The sequence below is a fragment of the Solenopsis invicta genome, chromosome 3 (assembly GCF_016802725.1).
Source record: "Solenopsis invicta isolate M01_SB chromosome 3, UNIL_Sinv_3.0, whole genome shotgun sequence".
Classification (NCBI taxonomy): Eukaryota; Metazoa; Arthropoda; class Insecta; order Hymenoptera; family Formicidae; genus Solenopsis; species Solenopsis invicta.
In genome coordinates, this window is record NC_052666.1 from 16296559 (window position 1) to 16322171 (window position 25613).

General features: G+C 32.8%; 2 protein-coding genes across 10 annotated transcripts; one reads left to right on the top strand and one right to left on the bottom strand.

The window, feature by feature from the left end:
• The first annotated feature begins 1435 nt into the window (after nucleotides 1-1435).
• LOC105195040 lies at nucleotides 1436-13931 on the top strand. 8 transcript variants are annotated; one of them, XM_039446614.1, is made up of 8 exons: nucleotides 1436-1692; nucleotides 11337-11547; nucleotides 11616-11707; nucleotides 11903-12025; nucleotides 12130-12402; nucleotides 12654-12922; nucleotides 13004-13184; nucleotides 13264-13931. In XM_039446614.1, exons 4-8 carry the CDS (start codon nucleotides 11936-11938, stop codon nucleotides 13402-13404), a joined length of 954 nt encoding a protein of 317 aa, XP_039302548.1. In that variant the 5' UTR covers nucleotides 1436-1692; nucleotides 11337-11547; nucleotides 11616-11707; nucleotides 11903-11935; the 3' UTR covers nucleotides 13405-13931. The 8 variants fall into 8 exon arrangements, with proteins under 8 accessions (XP_039302548.1, XP_039302553.1, XP_039302551.1 ...); XM_039446617.1 differs by having other exon boundaries at nucleotides 1448-1692; nucleotides 11366-11547; XM_039446615.1 differs by lacking the exon at nucleotides 1436-1692 and adding an exon at nucleotides 11018-11246.
• On the bottom strand, nucleotides 13707-16149 carry LOC105195039 (probable ATP-dependent RNA helicase DDX49). Of its 2 annotated transcripts, none has more exons than XM_011160240.3 (6): nucleotides 15920-16149; nucleotides 15619-15812; nucleotides 14918-15262; nucleotides 14671-14843; nucleotides 14230-14585; nucleotides 13707-14146 (listed from the first exon to the last, which is right to left on the bottom strand). In XM_011160240.3, exons 1-6 carry the CDS (start codon nucleotides 15990-15992, stop codon nucleotides 13929-13931), a joined length of 1359 nt encoding a protein of 452 aa, XP_011158542.1. In that variant the 5' UTR covers nucleotides 15993-16149; the 3' UTR covers nucleotides 13707-13928. The 2 variants fall into 2 exon arrangements, with proteins under 2 accessions (XP_011158542.1, XP_025989694.1); XM_026133909.2 differs by having other exon boundaries at nucleotides 15619-15828; nucleotides 15920-16130.
• Nucleotides 16150-25613: the final 9464 nt, after the last annotated feature.

Below are 25613 nucleotides of genomic sequence, written 5' to 3' on the forward strand. Positions count from 1 at the left end.
TGGGATGGCGTCGTCAAGGTTAGATCAAAATCACATTAACTTTTTTAAATGGAACACCCTATTTTTGATTTTAGAATCTAATAGCTGGTGTCAATAAGATCTTTCCAAAACACTACAAGAAAGTTTATTTTCGTTAAGTACTTTCCAAGTTGTGAGGCTTGAAAACTATAGTGTACTGTAACTTTCAAGCGTCGACAAGTATTTAACAAAAATAAACTTTTTTGTAGTGTTTTAGAAAGGTCTTGACAGCAGCTATTAGATTCTGGAATCCAAAATGGGGTATTCTATTTAAAAAAGTTAATGTGATTACGATCTGACCTTGTCAATCTAAGGTCAAATTGATATAATCGGTAAATAGATCTTTTGAAACCCTACAACTTTTGTCTGAAACATTTTTTCCTAAAATGCTTAGTTTTCGAGATATTTCACCGTCCCGGAACTTTATGGCCAGCCTGTGTATGTATGTGTATGTATGTATGTATGTATGTATGTATGTATGTATGTATGTATGTATGTATGCATGCATGCATCCATGCATGCATGCATGCATGCATGCATGCATGTATGTATGTATGTATGTATGTATGTATGTGTATATATATATATATATATATATATATATATATATATATATATATATATATATAAAATTAAGACTAATATTTAATTTATACGGTATCTAATTAAGATTTCTCAGTCTTGATAAATTTTTAGATGAATAATGACTCGATGATCATCGAATTTACGTTCTTTAAAACAAGAACGGAAAGTGTCCTTCGAAACATAATCAATGATCGGAATATTCCTACACTCAGAGAATTCTTCACTGTCAAAGAACGGGTTTCTAAAATCGCGATCAATAATATTTCCAAACCTTCGAGAGAGAATTCACGCGTGTTGCGAACAATGTACAAAATTACATATAATCTTTAACATTCCCGCCTCCTTTCCGTTGATCCACAAGCGACAATAGAACTTTTACGTAATCGCACGATATTAAAAGCTTCTCCCTCCTATAAAGAAATAAGAACGCTGTAAACTCATTTGAACCTGACGTTTCTTTGTGCGAATTACTTAGGAAAGATAGAAATCGAAGGATTCATTAGATAGCAGTTCTCTCACAAGTTTAAATCTCTTTTTTTTTTATGTACCACATTGTACAACATAGTGAGATAAAAGAGCCAATATTTTATTATACAGTAAGCCTATTCTCTTAACGGCATATTGTTGGGCAAATTATTTTTATCATACATCTGCGTAATGATATAATGATAACGATACTGTCGTTAAGAATTGAAAATTATAGATTAGTCGTACAGCAATATGATACTAGGCATTATTTATTAGCAAATTTTAAGGAAGTCTCGAGAATACTAGAAATCACCAAATTCTACGATGGCACGTCGCCGCATGTAACAGTACATGTGCAGGACGTGTCTCTGCTGGCATCTGAAATCACAGTGTCATGAGTGACTCAGGACCTTGAGGATCTATTTAGCAAAACGTTGCATGCCGGAGGCTGGCGATCCGTTCTCAAAGAAGTGTCGGGCACAGCGACAGGCGCAAGTGCAAAACGCTTACGACCACCGCGTTTTATATGCCTAAAGTAACTCGGACATACGATAAAAGCCGTCCAGTCGCCTGTCCGACTGGCTTGTCGCGACTGGTGGATCGCGGGGCATCGATCGGAGCGTAAGTAATTTACAAAATAAATTCGCCGATCCAGTTCGACCGTCATCATTATATGTTGTGTTCAATAACAGCGTATAATTTTTCTTATTTGCGAGTGCGTGAAATTAAAAAAAAAATCGAATGCATATTGACACGATTGTTAACGAGCTACGCGATTGCACGTAGCTGTGCGACGTGACAAATAAATTCAGTGCCTCTTTCTTTCTCTTTCTTCTCACGACCGTTGACCCCGTCATGAAACGACGACTAAGGACGACTGAATATTTTTTCGTTTTGCTTTGTTGCAGTTTTGCGGAAGAGTACGGTCAGGAATAAATTCTCTCTATATGACGTTTTTTACAATGATACAAATTTAATTTTATATGCGCGAGTCGTATTAAAATTTTATTAATAAAAATATATGTAATGTGTATAATATTAAGTATTACATTGTATAATTCCAACGGAGTAAAATCGATTAGAATAAGGCGGAACTGATAGCGAGAGATTATTATTAACGTCATTAATTTTTCGTTTCGTTAAGTTTTCACATGAACACTTCAAGAATTTATTTCTACAAGCATTTTTAGATTGTTAGGCTCTACGCACAATAGGAAAATATTAGATATTAGGAACAGGAATTTTAGATTGAGTTTTTCTAATGATTATTAAAAATGTAACGCACAATGGATACTAATAAAACGTAAGATATAAGTATGTTGTACAAGATACAACATAACAACTTATTATTTATCTACAGTATTCATTAAGAAAACTGATTCTAAAATTTTAATTCCTATTCATGTTCCTAATATCTAATATTCCTGTATTGTGCGCAAGGTCTTACACTGATAAAAGTGTAACATAGAAATATAAAAAATATTAATGTTACAGTAACTGCCACGTTGAACCTTTTTATGTTCTTACGTGTAAATAAAATTTTCCTCGACCTTAACAGGTAATTTTTAAATCATCGAAGTATTTTAGAGGTTGCTTAAGTGTTCTGGTGATTATCGTATTACTGCGTTCATAATTATATATGTCACTCACTATTCTTTGAATATTAATGTCCGTTACTTGGCTCATTTTTTTTTCTCTAGCTGTTTTTACGAATAGATGTAACCATTATGTAAATATAATGTATTACATTTGCATTTTTTAAATTTTTGTTGGCCGCGGGTTACGTCTACATGTGTACAATTTCATTTAAATTTAGTTATATGAGACTGAAATGCATGAATAAACATTTCAGTCTCATATAATTACATTTAAATGAAATTGTATACGTGTAGATTCTAATTTACGATACAAATTCGTGTTTTTTTCTGTCTAAAAAATAAAAATCAAGAAAGCACTCTTCCTAAAAAAAAAATCAATCTATTCAAACCAGAAATTTTCAAATTTATCATCGATATATTCATATTTATCAAACATTTTTTGTGTCTCACATTTGAAAAAAAAAACGTAAAAGCACATAATTAATTCATTCTTGCGACATTTTCTGTGCTCTTTTTCTGATTATATTTTTTAAATATCCTTTATTTCGTTAAGTTCTTATCTCGAACTTACTTCAGATGGTTTATGACTCGCAGAAAAATTTCGATTTTTTTATTTTATTTCGTATGTCGTACATTTTTACTTTATACATGTATTTCGATTCTTCGAACGTTTTTCGTATTTTATACGGTATGTAAAATCGTAAACGGTTTATTCATTTTTCATTCCCACATAAATTACAGATCTCATTTAAAGTTTTATTTGAAGTATTTGAACGCGTAAAAATAAGCACGAATAAAGACAATTCCTCCTTCAAAATACAATATTCAGTACTTCACGTGACACATGATCCTCCCCTCTTTTCCGCTTCATTTGCCATTTAAAAGTCTATTTCAGACGATTTATAAATCATAACGCATTTTTATTTAAATTCTTTCGCGCCGCAAAAAATTTTATGACAACCGTACTTTGTCACACTTTTTTACGCTTACGTTTTGATGTACGTTTCTTCCGTTGTTTTTTGTTACATGTGATATATAGAATCAAATTATTCTTAACATAATTACAATGTGAAACGCGAATCACAGATTGAAAATGCGGATAGTCACAAATGAAAGCGCTAATATTATCGTTAACGCATTTCTGGTTTAGTTGTCGTGTCTGCATTTGCAATTTATGATCTACGTTTTTAGGAAACAGATTTTTACATAATCCGGAAAATAATTTGTCATGTATTAAAGTACCTGAGCCGTATAAGGCCCACCTAACTTATTTTATTTTTTATAAATTCTATTCACAAAGATATTAAAATAAACTAAATGAGAATAAAATGTTTATTTCAACCACTCGCCAAAATAAAATTATCTTCTATATAAAACATTTTTAAGTAAACAAAAAAGAAATGTTTTTAAACTCTGACATTGGGCCTTATTAAATTCTTGTGCTTTTAATAAGGCCCGAATTAAAAATAAATTAAAAATAACAGAGGAATTAAATATTATTTTCCAACTCACTGTTAAAATGATTATTAATCACAAATACGAAATCCTTTAAGGCGATGCTGAACCGGTCTGTATCATAGACATAGGATCTATAGACCGAGCATTCGAGGAGTGGGGGTAAAGTTCTCGCGTGAAAAACTAGAAAGAGATAGCCTGTTTTGGACCACTATTTTGTCTTTGTCTAATGACGCGCGTGGGGGTACAGTAAAGGTAACGAAACTCTCGGTAAGGTTAGGGAAAAAGAAAAGGGAAATGTAAGTGAATGTGAAAAAAGAATGAAGGGGAATTGAAAAGCATTGGAAAAAGTGCCAAAATATAAAATTATATATAATGTAAAATTGTGTATTAAAATTTAAACAATAAAGTATTGAATAAACATTTAAAGCACCTGGCATAATAGTAATAAAAAAATTAACTCTGCTGATCTTCATATATATCTATATATATAATATATGTTATTGATTTTTAAATAAAATGAGTTTTGTGAATTTAGATCTTATTTGTCTAATTTTGTTATTCTTAGAAGCAGCATAATGATGTATACAAAGAGTGAAAAACTTTTCTAAGAGAATACAAATCAATTGATTTCTATGATCCATCAATGGAGCTTGATTAAAAGCATGTTTCTTTTCAGTAAATAAATCATTTATTCTTAGTTTTATTAATGTTAAATTTATCAGTTTCTTTATTACCTTTGTAGACGTCAAAATATAAAAAAAAAAAAACAAGTGAAGATTCCCCACGCGCGTCATTAGACAAAGACAGAATAGTGGTCCAAAGCTTGCTATCTCTTTCTAGTTTTTCACGTCCCCACTCCTCGAATGCTCGGTCTATAGATCCTATGTAGCCATAGATCTATGGTCTGTATACGTGCATATTTTTGGACAGGCATTTCTCTTAATTGGCTTTATAGATCGTAAAATCCTTCTCCACAATTAAAGTAGTAACAAAAACATACACGGGAAACTATAATTTAGTACGAAAAACGAAAGTAAATTAAAAAATTATAGTTTAATTATCGGCTTCTGCAGCCGACTCGTGACAACATGTGCCCTATATAAAAGTTTTAGACTTTGTATGTATGAAATAAGTAGTTTATTGCGTATGAATTAAATAAAAGAACAATACGACGCTTGCAGAATGGTTCTAGAAGCTCTAGTATGAGAGAAATGGATGTCTGAAAATTGTTTATGTAATTTGCACGTGTATTGGTGCAAAGAGCAGAAATTGGGTTCATTGTAGTTCAGAGATCTTGCATTAGAGGCGCTAAAGTAAAAAAAACAAGGACAGATGAGTGCGTTTGACAAAGTGCGCTAGTCTATTCCCCTTACTCTTCGCCTCACGCGCGACCCGCAGTTCGCCGAAAAAAAATCTACAGCAATCTGCAGTATCGACGTTAAGTGAGTTCCACCGTCAGTTCAGCATCGCCTTAAGATCTATTATACTAGTAAAACATCACAATTATTTTTAATTTTGTCTATAATTAATATTTTAACTTTAAAAAATTCTGGCTATTTTAGTGCAATTTTAGCTTATGAAAAGTTAGTATCATTGAAAATCGTTATTCTCAGTTGCAAGCCACATACATAATAAACAAATGACAATGGCTATAACAATTAATGTACAAGTGGGCCTTATTAATACATTATTTATAAAAAAGTATATTTATTCCAAAAAAATTATATACATTTGTTTTTTCCTATAGTTAGAAAGTTGAATAATATTATCCCTAGTAGCACAAAATATTGGTTCAATATTGGGAAATAATGTAAACCCAATATTCTATATTGGGTGTGAATTGATTTTCAGTATTGGTCCAATATTGCAGAGTATGATATCGACTCTTATGTAACCAATCTTGAAGTTGCAATATTGGTCCAATATTGAAAAATCATGTCAACCCAATATTATCTATTGGATGTGAATTGATTTTTAATATTGGTCCAATATTGCAAAGTATGATATCGACCCTTATTTAACCAATATTAAAAAAAAAAATAAATACGATATTATATATTGGTTGTGCATTGGGTTTTCAACATTGGTCCAATATTAGAAGGTTGACACTTTAATCAATATTAGTCCAATTTTTTTTTTAACCCAAGCGGTCACCCATCCAAGTCGCGACTCCGGTGAACGTTGTTTGACCTGTGTGATCGCTGCGAACTGATCCTTCGTGATGACCTGTGAAAGCTTTGTGTTGATACTTGTATATAACTGGTAGATCAGGTCAATATACGTTATCAAAAAAATGGAATATGTATAATTAAAGCACATTATTTACATAAACAAATATAAAATTATAGTTTTTTTACAATTTCACAAATGCGGAATAGTATCTGGAATAACTTTTCTGTTATTTGTTTGAGTAAGAATGCAATTAGAAAATATATGTCAATATAATACAAATTAAATATAAAAAATTTTTATAAAAAATTTTTGTAAAAAAATTTTTTTAAACAATTGAAAAATATTGTTTGCTTATTGGAATGTAGATTGAGGTTTCTTCACTTATGGACCTATTTCGTTTATTGATAATATTTACAATACAATTATTGACTCGTAACATTGGCAGCACATTAATCTTTCTTTTATAACTAATATTCGCTTTAGATTTGGCAATCTTGACCAATAATGCGCTTCCAATATAAGTGCAATATTGTACCATTGTTAACTCGTAACATTGGCAGCACATTACCGTTTCTTTAAAAAACAATATTCGCTTTTGATTGGCAAATATTCGCCAATGCACTTCTAATGTAAGTGCAATATTGTACAATTATTGACTCGTAATATTGGCAGTACATTACCGTTTCTTCAATAAACAATATTCGCTTTACATTGGCAAATCTTGGCCAATGCATCTCCAATGTAAGAGCAATATTATAAAATTGTTGACTCGTAATATTGGCAGTACATTACCGTTTCTTCAATAAACAATATTCGCTTTACATTGGCAAATCTTGGCCAATGCACCTCCAATGTAAGTGCAATATTATACAATTATTGACTCGTAATATTGGCAGTACATTACCGTTTCTTCAATAAACAATATTCGCTTTACATTGGCAAATCTTGGCCAATGCACCTCCAATGTAAGAGCAATATTATAAAATTGTTGACTTGTAATATTGGCAGTACATTACTATTTCTTTAATAAACAATATTCGCTTTACATTGGCAAATCTTGGCCAATGCACCTCCAATGTAAGAGCAATATTGTAAAATTGTTGACTCGTAATATTGGTAAAACATTGTCATTTCTTTAATAAACAATATTCGCTTTACATTGGCAAATCTTGACCAATGCATCTCCAATGTAAATGCAATATTGTTTATTAATTGGCGAGCAATATTACAAGTACATGTGCAATTGATTCTATGACCAATATTGGCTCTTTATTGGGAAATATTGGCCAATGTACTCCCAACATAACCAATGTTTCGCCAATGTTAACCAATGTAAAGCCAATGTACTGTGCTACTAGGGATAGTATGTTGCAATAAAATAATGTATACTTATTAAATTTACAACACATTTTTATAAAAATGACTGATTTATCCACTTTGTTACAAGCTTTCGTTGCACTGCATAAACATGTTGCCAGGGATATTAATTTGCTATTCAGTCTTTATCTACTTCCTATGACATATCTTTTAAGCATACCCCAGCAAACGAGAAATAATTGAAAAATATTTAGGATTATTAAATGGAACGAAATTAAATCCAGTTTTTGGATTTTTTGAATCCGTTTTCTATCCGTAATCCATTTGAATCAATAATTACGGATTGGCTATTTGCTTTCTGTATCTTATTCAATATACATAAAAGTAAAACGTGCGACCTATTCATTTGAATCCGTAATTGTGGATTGGTTATTTGTTTTTGATATGATATTCAATATTCAATGCAATAAACGTGAGTCTATTCGTTTGAATCTGTAATTGTGGATTAGCCATTTGCTTTTGGTATCATATTCAATGTACAATGCATTGAATTATATTTAACTACCCTAACAGCACAACCATCTATATGTCAACTGTAAATCGACTTTTCTAAGTCAGGCTTTCGGAGTTGACTGCAAGTCGACTTTGCATAAACGTCTGCAGACGTCCTTCAAATATTGACTTTATGACGTTTAGAAAAAAGCATGCGGTTCTGTAGTCCTGTGTGCATCATGTATTGTTGAGAAACATGAATATTCATATCTATAGACAAAATAGGTCCATATCCCAGCAAACGAGAAATGATTGGATTGGATAAATCCATATGAATCATGTTTCTGAACCCGCAAAAAAGTATTGAATTTTATAGAAACTGAACACATTAAATCCGTTTCCTATATCCCTAATTAAATATAATTCATTGCATTTTTTTTTACGTAAATCATTCAAATGGAATCTACGTGAACAAAACAACATTTTTGTAATAGTTTCAAAAACAATTTTTGCAAAAAAAAAAATCAATTTTTTAGGAATTTTTTCCGGAAATTTTCAAGCGGTCACCTATCCAAGTCGCGACTCCGATGAACGTTGCTTGACCTCGGTGATCGCTGCGAACTAATTCCTCATGATGACCTGTGAATACTTTATACTGATTATGTGTATATAATTGTTAGATCAGGTCAATATACGTTATCAAAAAAATAAAATATGTATAATTAAAGCATATTATTTATATAAACAAATATAAAATTATACTTTTTTTACTAATTTCGCAAATGTAAAATAGCATCTGGAATAATTTTTCTGTTATTTGTTTAAATAAGAATGCAATTAGAAAATATATATCAATATAATACAATAATTAAATTAAATATAAAAAAATTTTTATTAAAAAACCAATTAAAAAATATTGTTTGCTCATTGAGATGTAGATCAAGGTTTCTTCATATATGGACTTATTTTGTCTATTGATATGAATATTTATGTTTCTCAACAATACACAGGACTACAGGACCGCATGCCTTTTTCTAAACGTCGTAAAGTCAATATTTGAAGGACGTCTGCAGACGTTTATGCAAAGTCGATTTGCAGTCAACTCCGAAAGCCTGACTTAGAAAAATCGATTTACAGTTGACATATAGATGGTTGTGCTGTTAGGGTAGTTAAATATAATTCATTGCATTGTACATACATTGAATATGATACCAAAAACAAATGGCTAATCTACAATTACAGATTCAAACGAATAGACTCACGTTCATTGCATTGAATATTGAATATGATATCAAAAACAAATAACCAATCCACAATTACGGATTCAAATGAATAGGTCGCACGTTTTACTTTTATGTATATTGAATAAGATACAGAAAGCAAATAGCCAATCCGTAATTATTGATTCAAATGGATTACGGATAGAAAACGGATTCAAAAAATCCAAAAACTGGATTTAATTTCGTTCCATTTAATAATCCTATTTTTCAATTATTTCTCGTTTGCTGGGATATGAAGAAACCTTGCTCTACATCCCAATAAACAAACAATATTTTTTAATTGGTTTTTTAATAAAAATTTTTTCATATTTAATTTAATTATTGTATTATATTGATATAATATTGATTTTCTAATTGCATTCTATTTAAACAAATAACAGAAAAATTATTCCAGATGCTATTTTACATTAAAGAAATTAGTAAAAAAACTATAATTTTATATAAATAATATGCTTTAATTATACATATTTCATTTTTTCGATAATGTATATTAACCTGATCTAACAATTATATACACATATCAGTATAAAGTATTCACAGGTCATCATGAGGGATTAGTTCGCAGCGATCACCGAGGTCAAGCAACGTTCACCGGAGTCGCGACTTGGATGGGACCGCTTGAAAATTTCCGGAAAAAATTCCTAAAAAATTGATTTCTTTTTGCAAAAATTGTTTTTGAAGCTATTACAAAAATGTTGTTTTGCTCATGTAGATTCCATTTGAATGATTTATGTAAAAAAAAAATGCAATGAATTATATTTAATTAGGGATATAGGAAACGGATTTAATGTGTTCAGTTTCTATAAAATTCAATACTTTTTTGCGGATTCAGAAACATGATTCATATGGATTTATCCAATCCAATCATTTCTCGTTTGCTGGGATATTTCAAACATAAAGCGGGTTTTTAAATGGTAAATTTAAAAGTGGGCCTTATTTAGTACTGAGCCTTATTCGGCTCAAGTATCTTATTTAATATTAACATATATATATATATATATAATTTAGTACTGAGCCTTATTCGGCTCAAGTATCTTATTTAATATTAACATATATATATATATATATAATTTTATATTAATTCAACACATATGTCATGAATATGACTGAACATATAATTTATATTATAATTGTACAAGTTTATATTCATATAATTTTGTATATAATTATTTATATGTAGACATATTTGACTTGTATTATATGAAAAATTTTTTTCCGGGAATACAGTCAGAATTCTTCATCTCTCCCCTGAGGTAGAAAATAAAAGAATTCTGATTGAATTTGCGTTTTACGCCCAACAAACGAAAATGAATTTAAAATATTTAAAATGTATAAAAATGGAGTTCAAAAAAATCAAGAATTTGGAATCGTATGGTCATTGCCGAATCCAAATTGATTTTTTGAATCTATTTCTATCCATTTTTAATATTTTGAATCCATTTCCGTTTGCTGAGTATGCTTCCACCCTCAAAATAGTCTCAATTCTTTCGTAACGGAGCGGGTTCTGTTCGTCGCGATCGTGACCGTAGTGTGGATGCACGCTTATGCACCCCTGGGAAAAAAATAGGAGGATCCGGTGTGCACGTCCGGCACGCAGTGTGTGCGTGAACGGCGTGTGTAAACGCGTATGTATGCGTGCGTATGCGGTCTCGCGTCTCGCTGCGGTAGATTCTGTCGCGTCAGACGGTAGCCGTTCCGAGTTCCGAGCAGACGAACGTTTGTAGCGGCGCGCTTACGTCTGCTTACGTCGGGGGTTGATACCGGAACTCGTCGCATTGTAATAGATAAATTCGATGAACGCTCGTTTTATCACCGCCAGACGAGAGTCTTCGTCGCGAACCTCGAACCTAACTGCGAAGTTATTATGATAATAACTTGCGATAAGTTGCATGTCTTTACTTCTCGTATCATTAACATATGCTTGTCTGTATTTCCGTGTGTTTAATAGTGTGTATATAATTTTGGCAATTCCACCAGTCGACCAGTCGACGTCGACGACTGCCACCAGCACCGCAGGCGCAAATGGCGGCATTGATCGTCACTCCGTTCGAATAACCAAGAGAACTACTTGTTCGATGCTTCGATAAAAAATACCAACTATTTGAGCAAGTGGAATTTGACCCCTTTGAAGCGACACGGAAAAGAAAGAGAGAAAGAAGGTAGGAGATGAAATAATTACATGAGATATAATCGACAAGCCAATCCTAAGAGATCGTTCATTACGCAGAGTTGGCAGAACCAATGAAATAAACACACAGGTTTAATCAGTGGTGTTCATTCGAGCTGTCTGCTGAGTGAAATCTTTAAGGAAGTCGATTGGTAAAGATTGATCGCATACATTGATTAGTGATTAGAATATCAATTGAGAACATATATATATCTCGATGCTCCACATGTCTGATTTTCATTGCATTATGTAAATAAAGGAATAATGAGTTATTTGTAACGTAAGAAATTATGATTACGTACTATAATTTTTTATAAGTAATATAATTTCTTGTTTTGTTATCACAGATTTATGAGAAGGACTGAAAATTCTTCATCATAATGATGGTCAGAGCTTTGTGCAATGCCTTTTCAAGGAGGCAAATTAGTTTGTGCGTGCAGTCACAATTGTTAAAACGCAACACATATTTGGTAATGTATTCTCTTATTTGCAATTGTACGTTGCTTGAAAGCAATTATATGCTAATTGTGCCTTTTGTTATATATTTATTTTTGTTTTTTTTATTTTTTTTTAGGGTATTGAACAATTGACACGCATGTTATCGTCGCATCATGTCTCAAAGAACATTGAGTTTCTTACACAGGATAATCGCATCGTATCATCTAAGAACGTCGCCCAAAAAATGAGTGTAGGAAACAATCGTCCTTTGTTAGTTATTCTCACTTGGTTGCTATCAAAGCGACAACATGTTATGAAGTTTGTTAATTTATATATGGAGCAAGATTTTGATGTGGCAGTAGTTTCCCTTACGCCTTGGCAACTTTTGTGGCCTACAAAAGGCTCTAGAGTAAGAATACATCATAGATTTCACTTCAAATCTACCTTAGACAATCTACAATTTGTAACACAATTATATTTTATATATCTTCCCTGTGATATAAAGAACATCTGAACAAAACATCTTTGAGTACGATTGTCGAAAATACATCTATGGGGAATATAAAATTCTAAATAGAACTCTCCCGACTCTATCGGAAATGTAAATTGTCTAAAGTGGATTTTAGTCTATTTATTACAAGTTCTGACATTTGTTTTTAGCTAGTGGCAGCAGATTTGTTAGCTTTCTTGAAGCAAAACGAAAGTTACGAACAAATTCTGTTACACGGATTTTCAGTGGGTGGCTACATGTGGGGTGAAGCTTTGGATTTGATAGAAAGTAACAAGGACAAATACAGTAATATTACAGACAGAATTGTTGGACAAGTGTGGGACAGTATTGCCGACGTTAGTCAAATTGCAATTGGTTTCCCTCGTGCAGTATTCCCGAAAAACATAATGCTGCAGTCTATGCTACGAAAATTTGTAGAGTAAGTAACAAAGACAGAGAAGAATAAACATCAAAAAGTAAATATCTATCATAATATTAAATAAATTAATTTTGCTGTCAGTTATCACATGAAGACATTCCATCAGCAAGCGACACAATATTATATCCGATCCAGTCAGGTATTTCATTCGGCCAGTGTACTACGCGTACCAGCATTAATATTTGTAAGTAAAACCGATCCTGTCGGAGCTGTAACCAGCAATTTGAATTTGCGCGACGCCTGGGAATCTTTAGGGATAAAGGTAAGATTCACGTTTGCTGATTTCATGGGAGAATTACATAAGGCCATAAGGATTGTATATATATATTCATATGTTGCAGACGTATGTGAAAATATTCGAGAAGTCGCCGCATGTTGCCCACTATTACACGTATCCAAAGGAATACGTTGCAGAGCTTTACGCTTTCTTACAAAAATTAAACTTAATACAAAACGAAGAAAAGATTAGAGCGCGTCTCTAATTATCTTTAAAAAATACGTTAGTCTTTACTCACATAACCGTAGGATATTTTTTTATATAAATTGCCTTTTCAATTAAATTTTATTCCGTACATTTGTAATATCTAGAACTTGCCACATACACACGTAAATATACATAGACAGTAGAAACGTGATTTTATATATTTAAATTTACAAAATATTTGTATCTTGCGAGTAATCAACACCAAGTTTGGCGAAACAAAAGTACGTCTTGAAAAACAATAAGAAAATAAAACTTAGTCATATATTTTTATACATTTTATCTTTAAAGTAATAATGCATCTTAACAATATATTATTATTTATTTAAATACAAATTGTAATATCCTGGGTGTAAGACATACAATGCATAATTTTTTGTCTTTTATTTCTTATTTGACGAGTTGACTATAACAAAAAGAGATAACAGTAATATTTACAATTTATTATTGTATCACGAGTTATGGTATAAATTATGTATTGTACATTTGGTATTTTATCAAATATACATTAGGTATTTCATTTCATCAGACTTTGATTTCAACTTTTCTTTTTTTCCTGGGTTGTTTTCTCTCCTCCTCGGCAATATTTACTTCATCTGGCTCTTGACCTTCTTCTTCTTCTAAGATTAACTTTTTTTGTTTGTTGATCATTTTCTTTTCGTAAAAATCAGTCTCATCTAATTTGATTTCTGCTTCCCGTTTTGCCACCGATATTTGCGTCAAGATAGTAACGATTTCCTTGTCTAGTATCAAATAAAAAATAATTAGATGTAATTATTTTTATTGTAAAAGGAATATAAAAGCGGAAAATAGGACATGTACTCACCATCTACCTTATATTCTGTTAATTTAGTACCTATGGCATCTTCGATCGCGTGCAATAATTTAATATCGTGTGGAGTTATCAAGCTTATCGCCATACCGTTTTCACCTGCGCGAGCTGTTCTACCGACTCTATGAATATACTCCTTTGGTACATTTGGTATTACGTGATTAACTACTAATTGTACTGCAGGAATATCCAGGCCTCTGGCTGCAACGTTGGTAGCGATTAATATCTGTATATGATTTGACTTGAACTTATTCAGCGCTACTAAACGTTCCTTTTGCTTTAGCATTGCATGAAGAGCCACGTTCGTAAATCCAACATCATTCAATGTCATCGATAATAATTGACAGTTTCTAAATACAACAAAATAATAGTATATAATTAGATTTAAATTTCTGAAACCACATTTTTTACATGACAAACACAATTGTCATTTACTTGCAAGTGTCCGTGAATATCATGATACAGCCATTTTTATTAGTGGTGCGAAATGTTCTAATCACTTCTACTAAATACGAATCAAGTACATCTTTAGGACACAACACATAACGTTGATCTAGTTCCTTTACAGTGGCAATACCAGCGTCATCTTTCTCTTGCCATGTGAAAACCTGGATTAAAAGTTATAATTTCCATTACAGTTGATCATATCAATTTAGTATAATATACACTTGTATTATATTACCTTATTGCAAGCCATTTTCTTTACTTTATCAAGAGTGTCTGTCATCGTGGCGCTGAAGAACAATATTTGTTTTTGCTTAGGTAATACAGCAAATATTTTCTTCAGCTGTTTGTCAAAATGGCCACCAAGAAGCCTATCAGCTTCGTCCAACACTAAAAATTTGATCTTTTGCAAGGAAAATGTATTGCAGCTGTCTAAATGATCTGCCAGTCGACCTGGTGTAGCTACAACTATATGCGGCCGTTTTGACAATTCTAATCCTTGTATCATCATATCCATGCCACCAACAATTACACATTTTTTCAAATTAATAACCTTACCAATAGCAGCAAATTGATCTGCAATCTAAAACAGTTCCATTAAATATAATAAGATTTATTATAATTAGTTACAAGTGCAGCTCTTTTACATAAATTAAATATCCTAAAAGTAATAGTTTTAGATTTAAATAAAAATAGAACTGTTAAGAGTCAATTTTGATCAATTATATAATTGCTATCATTTTATATAAAATCTTTATTTTTATTTTCTTTTAATTAAATTTTGAATTTTTTGTTTATTATTACTACTAAAACACAAAAAAATTATTCTCTATTATTTCGAGACATAAATCTAAAATTGCTATATTACTAAATAATCTGATATGTTCCGACGTATCCCATATAAATTACACAACTAACATCAAAAGTTAAAGTTTTTACCTGAAAAGCTAGTTCCCTCGTTGGTGTCAATACAAGAGCAAATATACCGTACGGATCCTCGCATAATTTTTGCAAAATGGGCAGGGCAAACGCCAGAGTCTTACCACTGCCTGTTTTGGCACAGCCTATGCAATCTTCACCCATCAGTATTCGAGGAATGCAATTCTCCTGAATTGGAGTCGGTTTTTTTAATCCTAAAACAAACAATACCTGACAATTTTTCAAAGATTGACTTCTTGAGTACCATCGAGCATTCATACAAAATATGCTTTGTAAATTATTTTTAAAGTGAATTATTTACCCATAGATTTGCATTGCGCGAGAAGCCAAGAATTCAATTTCAAATGTAAGAAATCTTTAACTTCTTCGTTCATGTTAGAATGATGCTATAAACAGCAAACAGCTAACTGCAGCTACTATGCAAAACAGTTATAAGCAGTTACAAGCATGGTGGAAGGATAACATGGTGTGTGCAGTTCGCGCGTGTTTCTCTCTAAAAATTTGCCTTCTTTGTCTATCGGTGGGTTATTATGAACCAGACAGCCAACTGTGAAAAGCAAAATTATTTAGCGTCAGCCTGTTGGTATGCCGAGTCAACTGTCCTTGTTTCAAGCACTTATTCAAGTATCTGCTTCTCTTTCTATCGGGAACAGTTATGCACATGAAGTGTCACACTAATTTTTGACCGAAGATTCGGTTCATTCGGTTAGTTTCCTCTATTTCCTCTTCATCGCGAGAACACGTGTGAAAGAAATAGGAAACAGCATAAGAGTTTGCAAGAAATTGACAAGCCTTTAATATGTTGTAATACAAATAAAAATATGGGACATGTATTTTTATATGTATTACAACGGGTCCACATGATTGTCAAGAAGATGAAACACGCTCTTGAAATAAATTGATTTTTTAATTTTTGAAGTAATACCGTCGAAATAGTAAAAAATAAAAAAAAAGTTTCAAATAAAAGTTTTATATATTTCTATGTATTTTATGACACTTTGTTTAGATTTTTTAAAAATGTCATTTTTCTCGAAATTCTTCTCTTCTAAATTTCTGAAAAATTAAAAATTTATTTTATATCAAAACTTATAGCATATTTAACAACAAATTCAAACATGTATGGTAAAGTTATAGTTCAAAGACACATTTTTCAGAATAAACTAAAAATATCTATATCGCTATACACGCGCCCCATCCATATCTGCTTTATGGCGTCTATTGTTAATGTATATATATTTTTTAATGACTACAAGACTTTTTGTATTATTATATTTTTATATGTTTTTTAGGTTTAATTTTATTGTTTTTTTATTTTTTATTTATTTATTTATTTATTTATTTTTTATCTATTTACTTTTTATTGCTAAAAATCTACAATAATGAGGACGCTCAGAATTTAACTGAGCGAAAATAACTGTATTTGCTTGTCTTATTGTTAAGCCTTTCCAATTTAATATTTAATTTTGATATAACAACAAACTTGTTCAATTGTAAAATATTAAAAAATATCACTTACATGCAAATCACACCTTCCTTCTGACGTATGTAAATCGAGACCTCAGTGAAATTAGCCGGGCAACTTCAACATATCGAACTTTAATTAATTGCATTCGTTTGGTGGCCTTTGGTAGTCTAGTCCGATCGTTTGGTGGTTAGTCGTTTTCCTGCAAAATAAAGAAGTAATTTTCGGTGTGAAGTTAGCCGGACAATTTTTATTTTTCAACCGATTTAACTCAAACAGGGCTCATTCGACGCGGAATCGTTTGGTGGTCACGAATATCGCGATGAAAACGTTTGGTGGTCAATCGTTTTCCCGGAAAATAGAAAAAACCGTACGCTCACGCCATGGGTTGCATGAAAACGTGACCTAAGCTGTGTAATTTGGTGGATAAATATTATTTTTCAACCGATTTAACTCAAACAGGGCTCATTCGACGCGGAATCGTTTGGTGGTCAACTGTTTTGTTGAAAAATATATGTACAAAACCCATATGCCTACTTTTTTGTTCATAAACGATTCGTTTCATAACGAACGATTTCAAAAATAGGTACCCAGGACGCGATGTGAATCAGCCAGTAAGTTATTGCTCCGGCCGTCACGATATATTTCATCATCAACTCGTGTGCAATTATGCGTGCTTGCCATACAAAACAATGCAAATTGGAGTACAATTGTGTTTTTCATCATTTGAGAAGCGATACCTTTCAGAGGAAGATATATAAATCAAGTAATCCGATATTTATAAACTTTTGTTTCGACGTGTTTCTTTCTCACGTTTTGAATATGGTTATTCGTACATTTACACTTTGACTTTTATTGGCAAAAGACAATGGGCATATGGGTTTTGTACATATATTTTTCAACAAAACAGTTGACCACCAAATGATTCCGCGTCGAATGAGCCCTGTTTGAGTTAAATCGGTTGAAAAATAATATTTATCCACCAAATTACACAGCTTAGGTCACGTTTTCATGCAACCCATGGCGTGAGCGTACGGTTTTTTCTATTTTCCGGAAAAACGATTGACCACCAAACGTTTTCATCGCGATATTCGTGACCACCAAACGATTCCGCGTCGAATGAGCCCTGTTTGAGTTAAATCGGTTGAAAAATAAAAATTGTCCGGCTAACTTCACACCAAAAATTACTTCTTTATTTTACAGGAAAACGACTAACCACCAAACGATCGGACTAGACTACCAAAGACCACCAAACGAATGCAATTAATTAAAGTTCGATACGTTGAAGTTGCCCGGCTAACTTCACTGAGGTTCGGATCTCGGATTGGATTGAACAATGGTACTCAATGTAAGTATAGAAAATTTCCCTAGGCTAATCGGATTGACGATCTCTGTCTCAAATGTGATCCGCCGTTTGTTTTCTGTTCCTGAACTCCCTGAATTAGTGTGCACTTAAAATGAAAAAAATATATATTTGAAGGTTAGCGAAAGCAAGAAGGGATGTTCCAGTGCAGTCTAGTGCAGGAATAGAAAACAAGCCTCCGATTGATGACGAAAACGTGGAGACGCAGAAGCATGCTTGAAAAGTAAGTCTCTTTATTTTTTTAAATAATAACACAAAAAATCAAACATAAAGTTAAAAAGAATGATTTGAATTTAGATTTATTGTAATATTTTTTGTCTAAACACTAAATTTTGTTTAAATTTCTATTTGTAAAAATTAATTAATCTATTCTAAACCTTTGTGGTTATATCGGAAACAAATCAAAATTAATAAAACAATTATTAATTGTTAGGTACAAATTAAAGCATATAATATTTTAAGCATATCATATAAAATTCCTGTTTATTATAAACTTAGTAAAAATAACTTTGAAATCATTCAACTACATTACACATTAATCAATATTAATTTATATGTTAAAAATCAATAATGTCTCTAAAAATGTTCTTTTTATTCTTTTCCAGATCGTAAATAAACTTCAATTCCATGAATAAATAAAAATTACTGGAAAATGGATTTATATGAAGAGGGCATTATTGAACAATATCAATTTGTGCTAACTTAAAATTTGTAAAATCTACTTTTCTTTATTAGTTGTTTATTAGAGAGTAATAATATAAAAATGGAATATACGCATCATATATGCATACAATTATTTGAATTTTATTTATGTATATTCCGTTCTTATATTATTACTCTCTAATGAACAACTAATAAAGAATAACAAATTTTACAAATTTTAAGTTAGCACAAATTGATATTCAATAATGCTCTTTTCATGCCAATCCATTTTCCAGTAATTTTTATTTATTCTTGGAGTTGAAGTTTATTTACGATCTGGAAAAGAATAAAAAAAACATTTTCAGAGACATTGATTTTTAACATATAAATTAATATTGATTAATGTGTAATGTAGTTGAATAATTTCAAAGTTATTTTTACTAAGTTTATAATAAACAGGAATTCTATATGACATGCTTGAAATATTATATGCTTTAATATGTACCTAACAATTAATAATTGTTTTATTAATTTTGATTTGTTTCCGATATAACCACAAACTTTAGAATAGATTAATTAATTTTTACAAAGAAATTTAAACGAAATCCAGTGTTTAGACAAAAAAAATTACAATAAATCTAAATTCAATTCATTCTTTTTAACTTTATCTTTGATTTTTTGTGTTATTATTTAAAAAAATAAAGAGACTTACTTTTCAAGCATGCTTTATCTCGGTCTTCACGCTTTCGTCATTAATCGGATTACATTTGAGACAGCGGGTGTTTACGATAACTAATCGGATCTTGGATTGGGTTGAACAATGGTACTCAACGTAAGTATAGAAAATTTCCCTAGACTAATCGGATTGACGATCTCTGTCTCAAATGTGATCTGATGTGATCCGATTGATGACGAAAGCGTGGAGATGCAGAAGCATGCTTGAAAAGTAAGTCTCTTTATTTTTTTAAATAATCATACAAAAAATCAAAGATAAAGTTAAAAAGAATGATTTGAATTTAGATTTATTGTAATATTTTTTGTCTAAACACCAAATTTCGTTTAAATTTCTATTTGTAAAAATTAATTAATCTATTCTAAAGTTTGTGGTTATATCGGAAACAAATCAAAATTAATAAAACAATTATTACCCACATAGCACGTAATATTGCAGTGATATCACAGCAATATCACTTTTACATTGCAATATTACAAATGAAATATTGCAGAAATATCACGAAATATTACTGTGATATCACAGTAATATCAAAATGTCCGCGAAAACGCATCACTGTAATATTACTGTGATATTTCATAGTAATATTACTGTCATATTTCAAAATATTTCTATGATGTTTATGTGATATTTAAATAATATTGCAAGAAATTAAATAAATAAATTATTTTACTTTATTTTATTTTTATTGTTATTCTTAATATTATTTTTATATTGTTATATGTAATATATATTAGACATAGAAAAAAATAATTATATTTATTAAAACAATACAATAATGTAAACGTAATAAATGTTTAATTTACAAAAAAAAATCTCTTGTATCCTTTTTCATTTTTGTTAAAAAAGATTCAATTTGAATTATAATTTTAATTTATGTTCAAGATTAAATAACAATACAAAATATTATTTACATGTAAAAATATAAAATTTTATTTACATGTAAAAATATAAAACAGCGTTCCACACGTACCCCTTGAAAAAAAAGTTGATAAACTTGTTTCAATAAACTGATTACTGATCAGTAACTGATGATGTTTTATCAGTTAACTGACAAAATATAATCCGTTACTGATCAAAAATCAGTTCATTAAAACAAGTTTATCAACCTTTTTTTCAAGGGACGTCACATTGGGAAAAAAATTAGAACAAGTATTCGTTTCCAAATTACAACAAGCAACGATTTTCTTTAAAATCTCACTGAAGTGTGAGCTAGTGAGTCGTGGTGAGTCAGCTCGGTCGGCCGCAGTGGCATCTAGATATAACACCTGTGGCTGCACTTGACTCACGAGAAGGTCTCCAGCGGCGCGGCCACCTAGCGGTGGTGCCAGCACTCACTTGTTTGCGTGGAGTCTTATACACACGGCGGGATCGCATAGCGGCTGTGCATGCGCTCACTTGTTTCGTCGTATGTTGTGACGGTCGGTGACCGGAGCCGCAACATTATATACATACATATAATTAATGAACATTATAAAATACCTAATTAATGATAGAATATATATAATCATATTTTTTAATAGAGTTGAAAAAAAAATGAAATCTAAAGAAAAATTTGTTGGAAATTTTATATTTTAAAAAACTTGAAAAACCTTTTACTGTAGTGTTTAATAGTCTAATCAAAATTAATGAATAAACTATTTCACAAAATAATGTACCGAGCAGTAAATATTAAACGACATAAAAATGTATATTTTTTTCAAAAACTTCTAAATATACTTTGAAATATTTATTGCCAAGTGAATATTAAATGTGTATTAACAAAACTTTTTGTAAACATTTTTTTTTTAAATACCTTATGATAAAAATTTTTAAAAATTAAAATCGATTTTTGTGCTCCTGTAAAAATTATAAATGGCAATAAGACAAATACAAAGGTTTTTCTGTAATTTTTTAATAAAATCATTATTGATCGAGTTGTAAAGCAATAATTAAATTGATAGATTACTTAGAAGAACGTATATTATAGTTTATACATATATACAGTTTAAGGGATAAACTAAGTAAATATCTAAACTAATAATAAAGTTAATTAATTTTTTTTCTTAACTTTCACTTTTATTCCACGAAAGGGCAAAGACATAATTATTTTATTTGTAACTTGATTTCTTCTATAGGATACCGAAATTACCAAGAATATTAAGGATACTAAAAATATCGAAATTAATCAAAGAGATAGTGACGTTGCATTAATAAGACATAATAAAAACGTCATTTGACATTACCTTGTTCTTTGGAATTAAATATTGCAACAATATACGAGGTGTGTTCAAAAAGTATCGCGAATTTTGTGTTTTTTCAAAAATTATTTATTTATTCATGAATATCTATTTTGTCCCCTTCAAAGTAATCCCCATGAGATATTATACACTTGTGCCAACGGTTTTTCCAATCTTCGAAGCACTTCAAAAAATCATTTTTTTTTATCTTGTTCAGCTCCTCCTTCGATGCCGTCTTTATCTCGTCAAGCGTAGCGTAACGTCGTCCTTTCATGGGCCTCTTCAGTTTAGGGAACAAGAAAAAGTCACAGGGGGCCAGATCTGGGGAATACGGTGGCTGCGGCATCATTAGTGTGTTGTTTTTGGCCAAAAAGTCGCGCACAAGCAACGATGTGTGAGCAGGGGCGTTATCGTGGTGCAAAAGCCAATTTTTGTTCTTCCACAAATCCGGGCGTTTCTGGCGGATTGCTTCGCGCAAATTGCGCATAACTTGCAGGTAATATTCCTTATTGACCGTTCTACCCTGTGGCAAGAACTCATGATGCACCACGCCCCTGCAATCGAAGAAAACTGTCAGCAAAACTTTCACATTCGACCGAACTTGGCGCGCTTTTTTCGGTCTTGGTTCGTGCGGCAGCTTCCATTGAGATGATTGAGCTTTGGTTTCCACGTCATAACCATAAACCCACGATTCGTCACCAGTTATGACCCTCTGGAGCAAATTTGGGTCGTCGCGGACAGAGTCCAACATCTCATTACCAATGTTCATGCGATGCTGTTTTTGGTCGCAATTGAGCAATTTTGGTACGAATTTCGCGGCGACCCGTCTCATGCCCAAATCATTGATAAAAATCGAATGGCACGAGCCAATCGATATGTTTAGGTCCTCAGCAACTTCTCTAACGGTGATTCGACGATTGGCCAATACCATTTTCTCCACTTCATTAATTTTTTCGTCTGTTGTTGAAGTGCTCGGGCGTCCGGCACGCTCTTCGTCGTTCACATCTTCTCGGCCTTCTGAGAACATTTTGTACCACCGATAAACGTTGCTTCGGTCCAAGGTAGCTTCTCCGTATGCCACAGTCAACATTCGGAATGCATCCGCGCACTTAATTTCGTTTTTCACACAAAATTTGATACAGGTTCTTTGATCCATTTTTTTGAATAGGTAAAAATCGAAGACGATCCAAAACACGTGCAAGCAAAGCAGCTGTCAACAATTAAGTGAACATTCAAAATGGCCGAGCTTGTCGGCATAAGTGAGAGACATGAGTACCAACATAACGCCACAAAAAGATCGAAATTCGAATATACGTAACCCGCGAAAATTCAAAATTCGCGATACTTTTTGAACACACCTCGTATATATATATATATATATATATATATATATATATATATATAATGTTATATATATATATATATTTACATTTATAATATTCTATATTAGTGTAACAAACAGAGTATTCGCAAGTGTGTATGTGTGTCTATATTGGGACTTCATTTAATACGGCGGTATTGGGGCGGAAGTGATTTAAAAATATTAGTTTGGGAATTAGATAATATTTTGGATATATATGGGGGAGATACACGGGGACTGGTACATCGGGGGGAGACAGAGAAAGGAAGACACGGACCGCTTCGAGGTCAAATTCTTCAGGGCCGATAGAGAACGCGCCAGGAGGGAGTGGGACAGAAGAGATCGGAAACATTGAGAGAATTAACTCTAGCGACTGAAGAGGACCAGGGGCAAAATAACAACGTGGGGGAGGTGGAGGTAGCTCCTCTACGATCTCTATACTGAGCGCGGGGCTAGGAAAACGATCCTGGTCCTCGAGATCATGCGATCCGAGGATCGGAGGGGTGGAGCAAGGTTGCTCCTTCTCCTCGTGGGGCTCTACGTTTGGGAAATCCGCAGGAGGTTGATCTTCCTCCAAATTGAGAATCTCAGGGGTCGGAGATTCCTGAGAAGAGAGCGAAATGGGAGAGTCCGGGAAGATTCTATAGGTTATTTGAGAATCGGGGGAGTCGGCGCGAAGAAAATTATCTATGGGGGAGTCGGGGCGTGGAGAATTATCTAAGGGGGAGTCGGCGCGATAAAAACTATCTACTGGGGAGTCGGCGCGGAGAAAATTATCTACGGGGGAGTGGGGGAAAAATGCAATGATATCATTGGAATATTTTAATGTTATTATCACTGTGTAATATCACAGTAATATTTCTGTGATATTTCTGTGATATCAGTAGAATATTTCAATGTCATTATCACTGTGTAATATCACAGTAATATTTCTGTGATATTTCACAATAATATGTAATATTTCTGTGATATTGCAATGATTCTGTGATATCACAGAAATATTACGTGCTATGTGGGTAATTGTTAGGTACAAATTAAAGCATATAATATTTTAAACATATCATATAAAATTCCTGTTTATTATAAACTTAGTAAAAATAACTTTGAAATCATTCAACTACATTACACATTAATCAATATTAATTTATATGTTAAAAATCAATAATGTTTCTAAAAATGTTCTTTTTATTCTTTTCCAGATCGTAAATAAACTTCAATTCCATGAATAAATATAAATTACTGGAAAATGGATTTATATGAAGAGGGCATTATTGAACAATATCAATTTATGCTAACTTTGTAACAACCTGTGTTTTGTCCGAGCGCGGACGAGCTCAGGGAAGCCAGGGCTCGAAGAAAGGTTGCCGGGTAATTAATTCCGAGATCGGGCGTGCGTTTAATGAGAAACTACTTTTATTTGAGATACAATGCTGAGAATACGCGTACGTAGTTCGGGGATACACGAGGTGTATCCGCGACGGTATGGTGACACGATTTCACAATAATAAGATGCGGTGTGTACAGAACGGCGATCTATTTACATTCTCTCGGTCGCTCGTACTCGGCCCGCGGCCGGTATGAGAGAGCGCACGATAGCGCGGTCTTGCTCGAGCTTTGTTCGGTGTCGTCGCGAGGGCTTCACGGTGTTTACGTCGTCGCCGGCCTTGTCGATCCGCGACGCGCGCGGGTCGGGACGCTCTACGTTAGAAGTCGCGCCGGTGTTCCGCGAATTCGCGACAGGTGCGCGGCGGGATTCCCCTAGTAGGGAATCCCCGACGTGAGTCGGTGCCGGCTGCCTCGAGATCCCTCGATGGAGGCAGAGATCTCTCTATCCCCTGGGTGGCAGTCGTTACCGCGGACTCTCGGACGGAGATAGGTTTGATGGAATCGTTGAGATCTCTCAACGGTGGCAGAGCGCAGAGCTCGCTCTACCACTCGGATTCCCTGGGTGCCGGGAAAGCGGGATCGGAAATCGCCGAGATCTCTCAGCGGTGACAGAGCTCACTCTACCACGCGGATTTCCCGGGTCTGGTTCGGAGGCTGGACCGGGGAAGAGTCGATCTCTCTGTGAGATCGTCCGCCTTTTATACCCCGATCTCGGAGAGTCGGGGATGTTCGAGTGGAGCTCGGTTCTCCCCGGAATACAGCATCCCCGCTGCTCCGAGATCGGTCCGGTATCGCGCTCTCGCTTGAGCGTATGCCTCTCTGTCGCTCCA

Bases quoted from the DNA above. Each gene is read 5' to 3' on its own strand.
- LOC105195040 (XM_039446614.1), top strand. From the start codon at position 11,936: ATGATGGTCAGAGCTTTGTGCAATGCCTTTTCAAGGAGGCAAATTAGT. The intron at 12,026-12,129 runs GTAATGTATTCT...ATTTTTTTTTAG, and splicing joins TAAAACGCAACACATATTTG to GGTATTGAACAATTGACACG. The intron at 12,403-12,653 runs GTAAGAATACAT...ATTTGTTTTTAG, and splicing joins GGCCTACAAAAGGCTCTAGA to CTAGTGGCAGCAGATTTGTT.
- LOC105195039 (XM_011160240.3), bottom strand. From the start codon at position 15,992: ATGAACGAAGAAGTTAAAGATTTCTTACATTTGAAATTGAATTCTTGG. The intron at 15,813-15,919 runs GTAAATAATTCA...TGTTTGTTTTAG, and splicing joins CGCGCAATGCAAATCTATGG to GATTAAAAAAACCGACTCCA. The intron at 14,147-14,229 runs GTGAGTACATGT...ATTTGATACTAG, and splicing joins AACAGAATATAAGGTAGATG to ACAAGGAAATCGTTACTATC.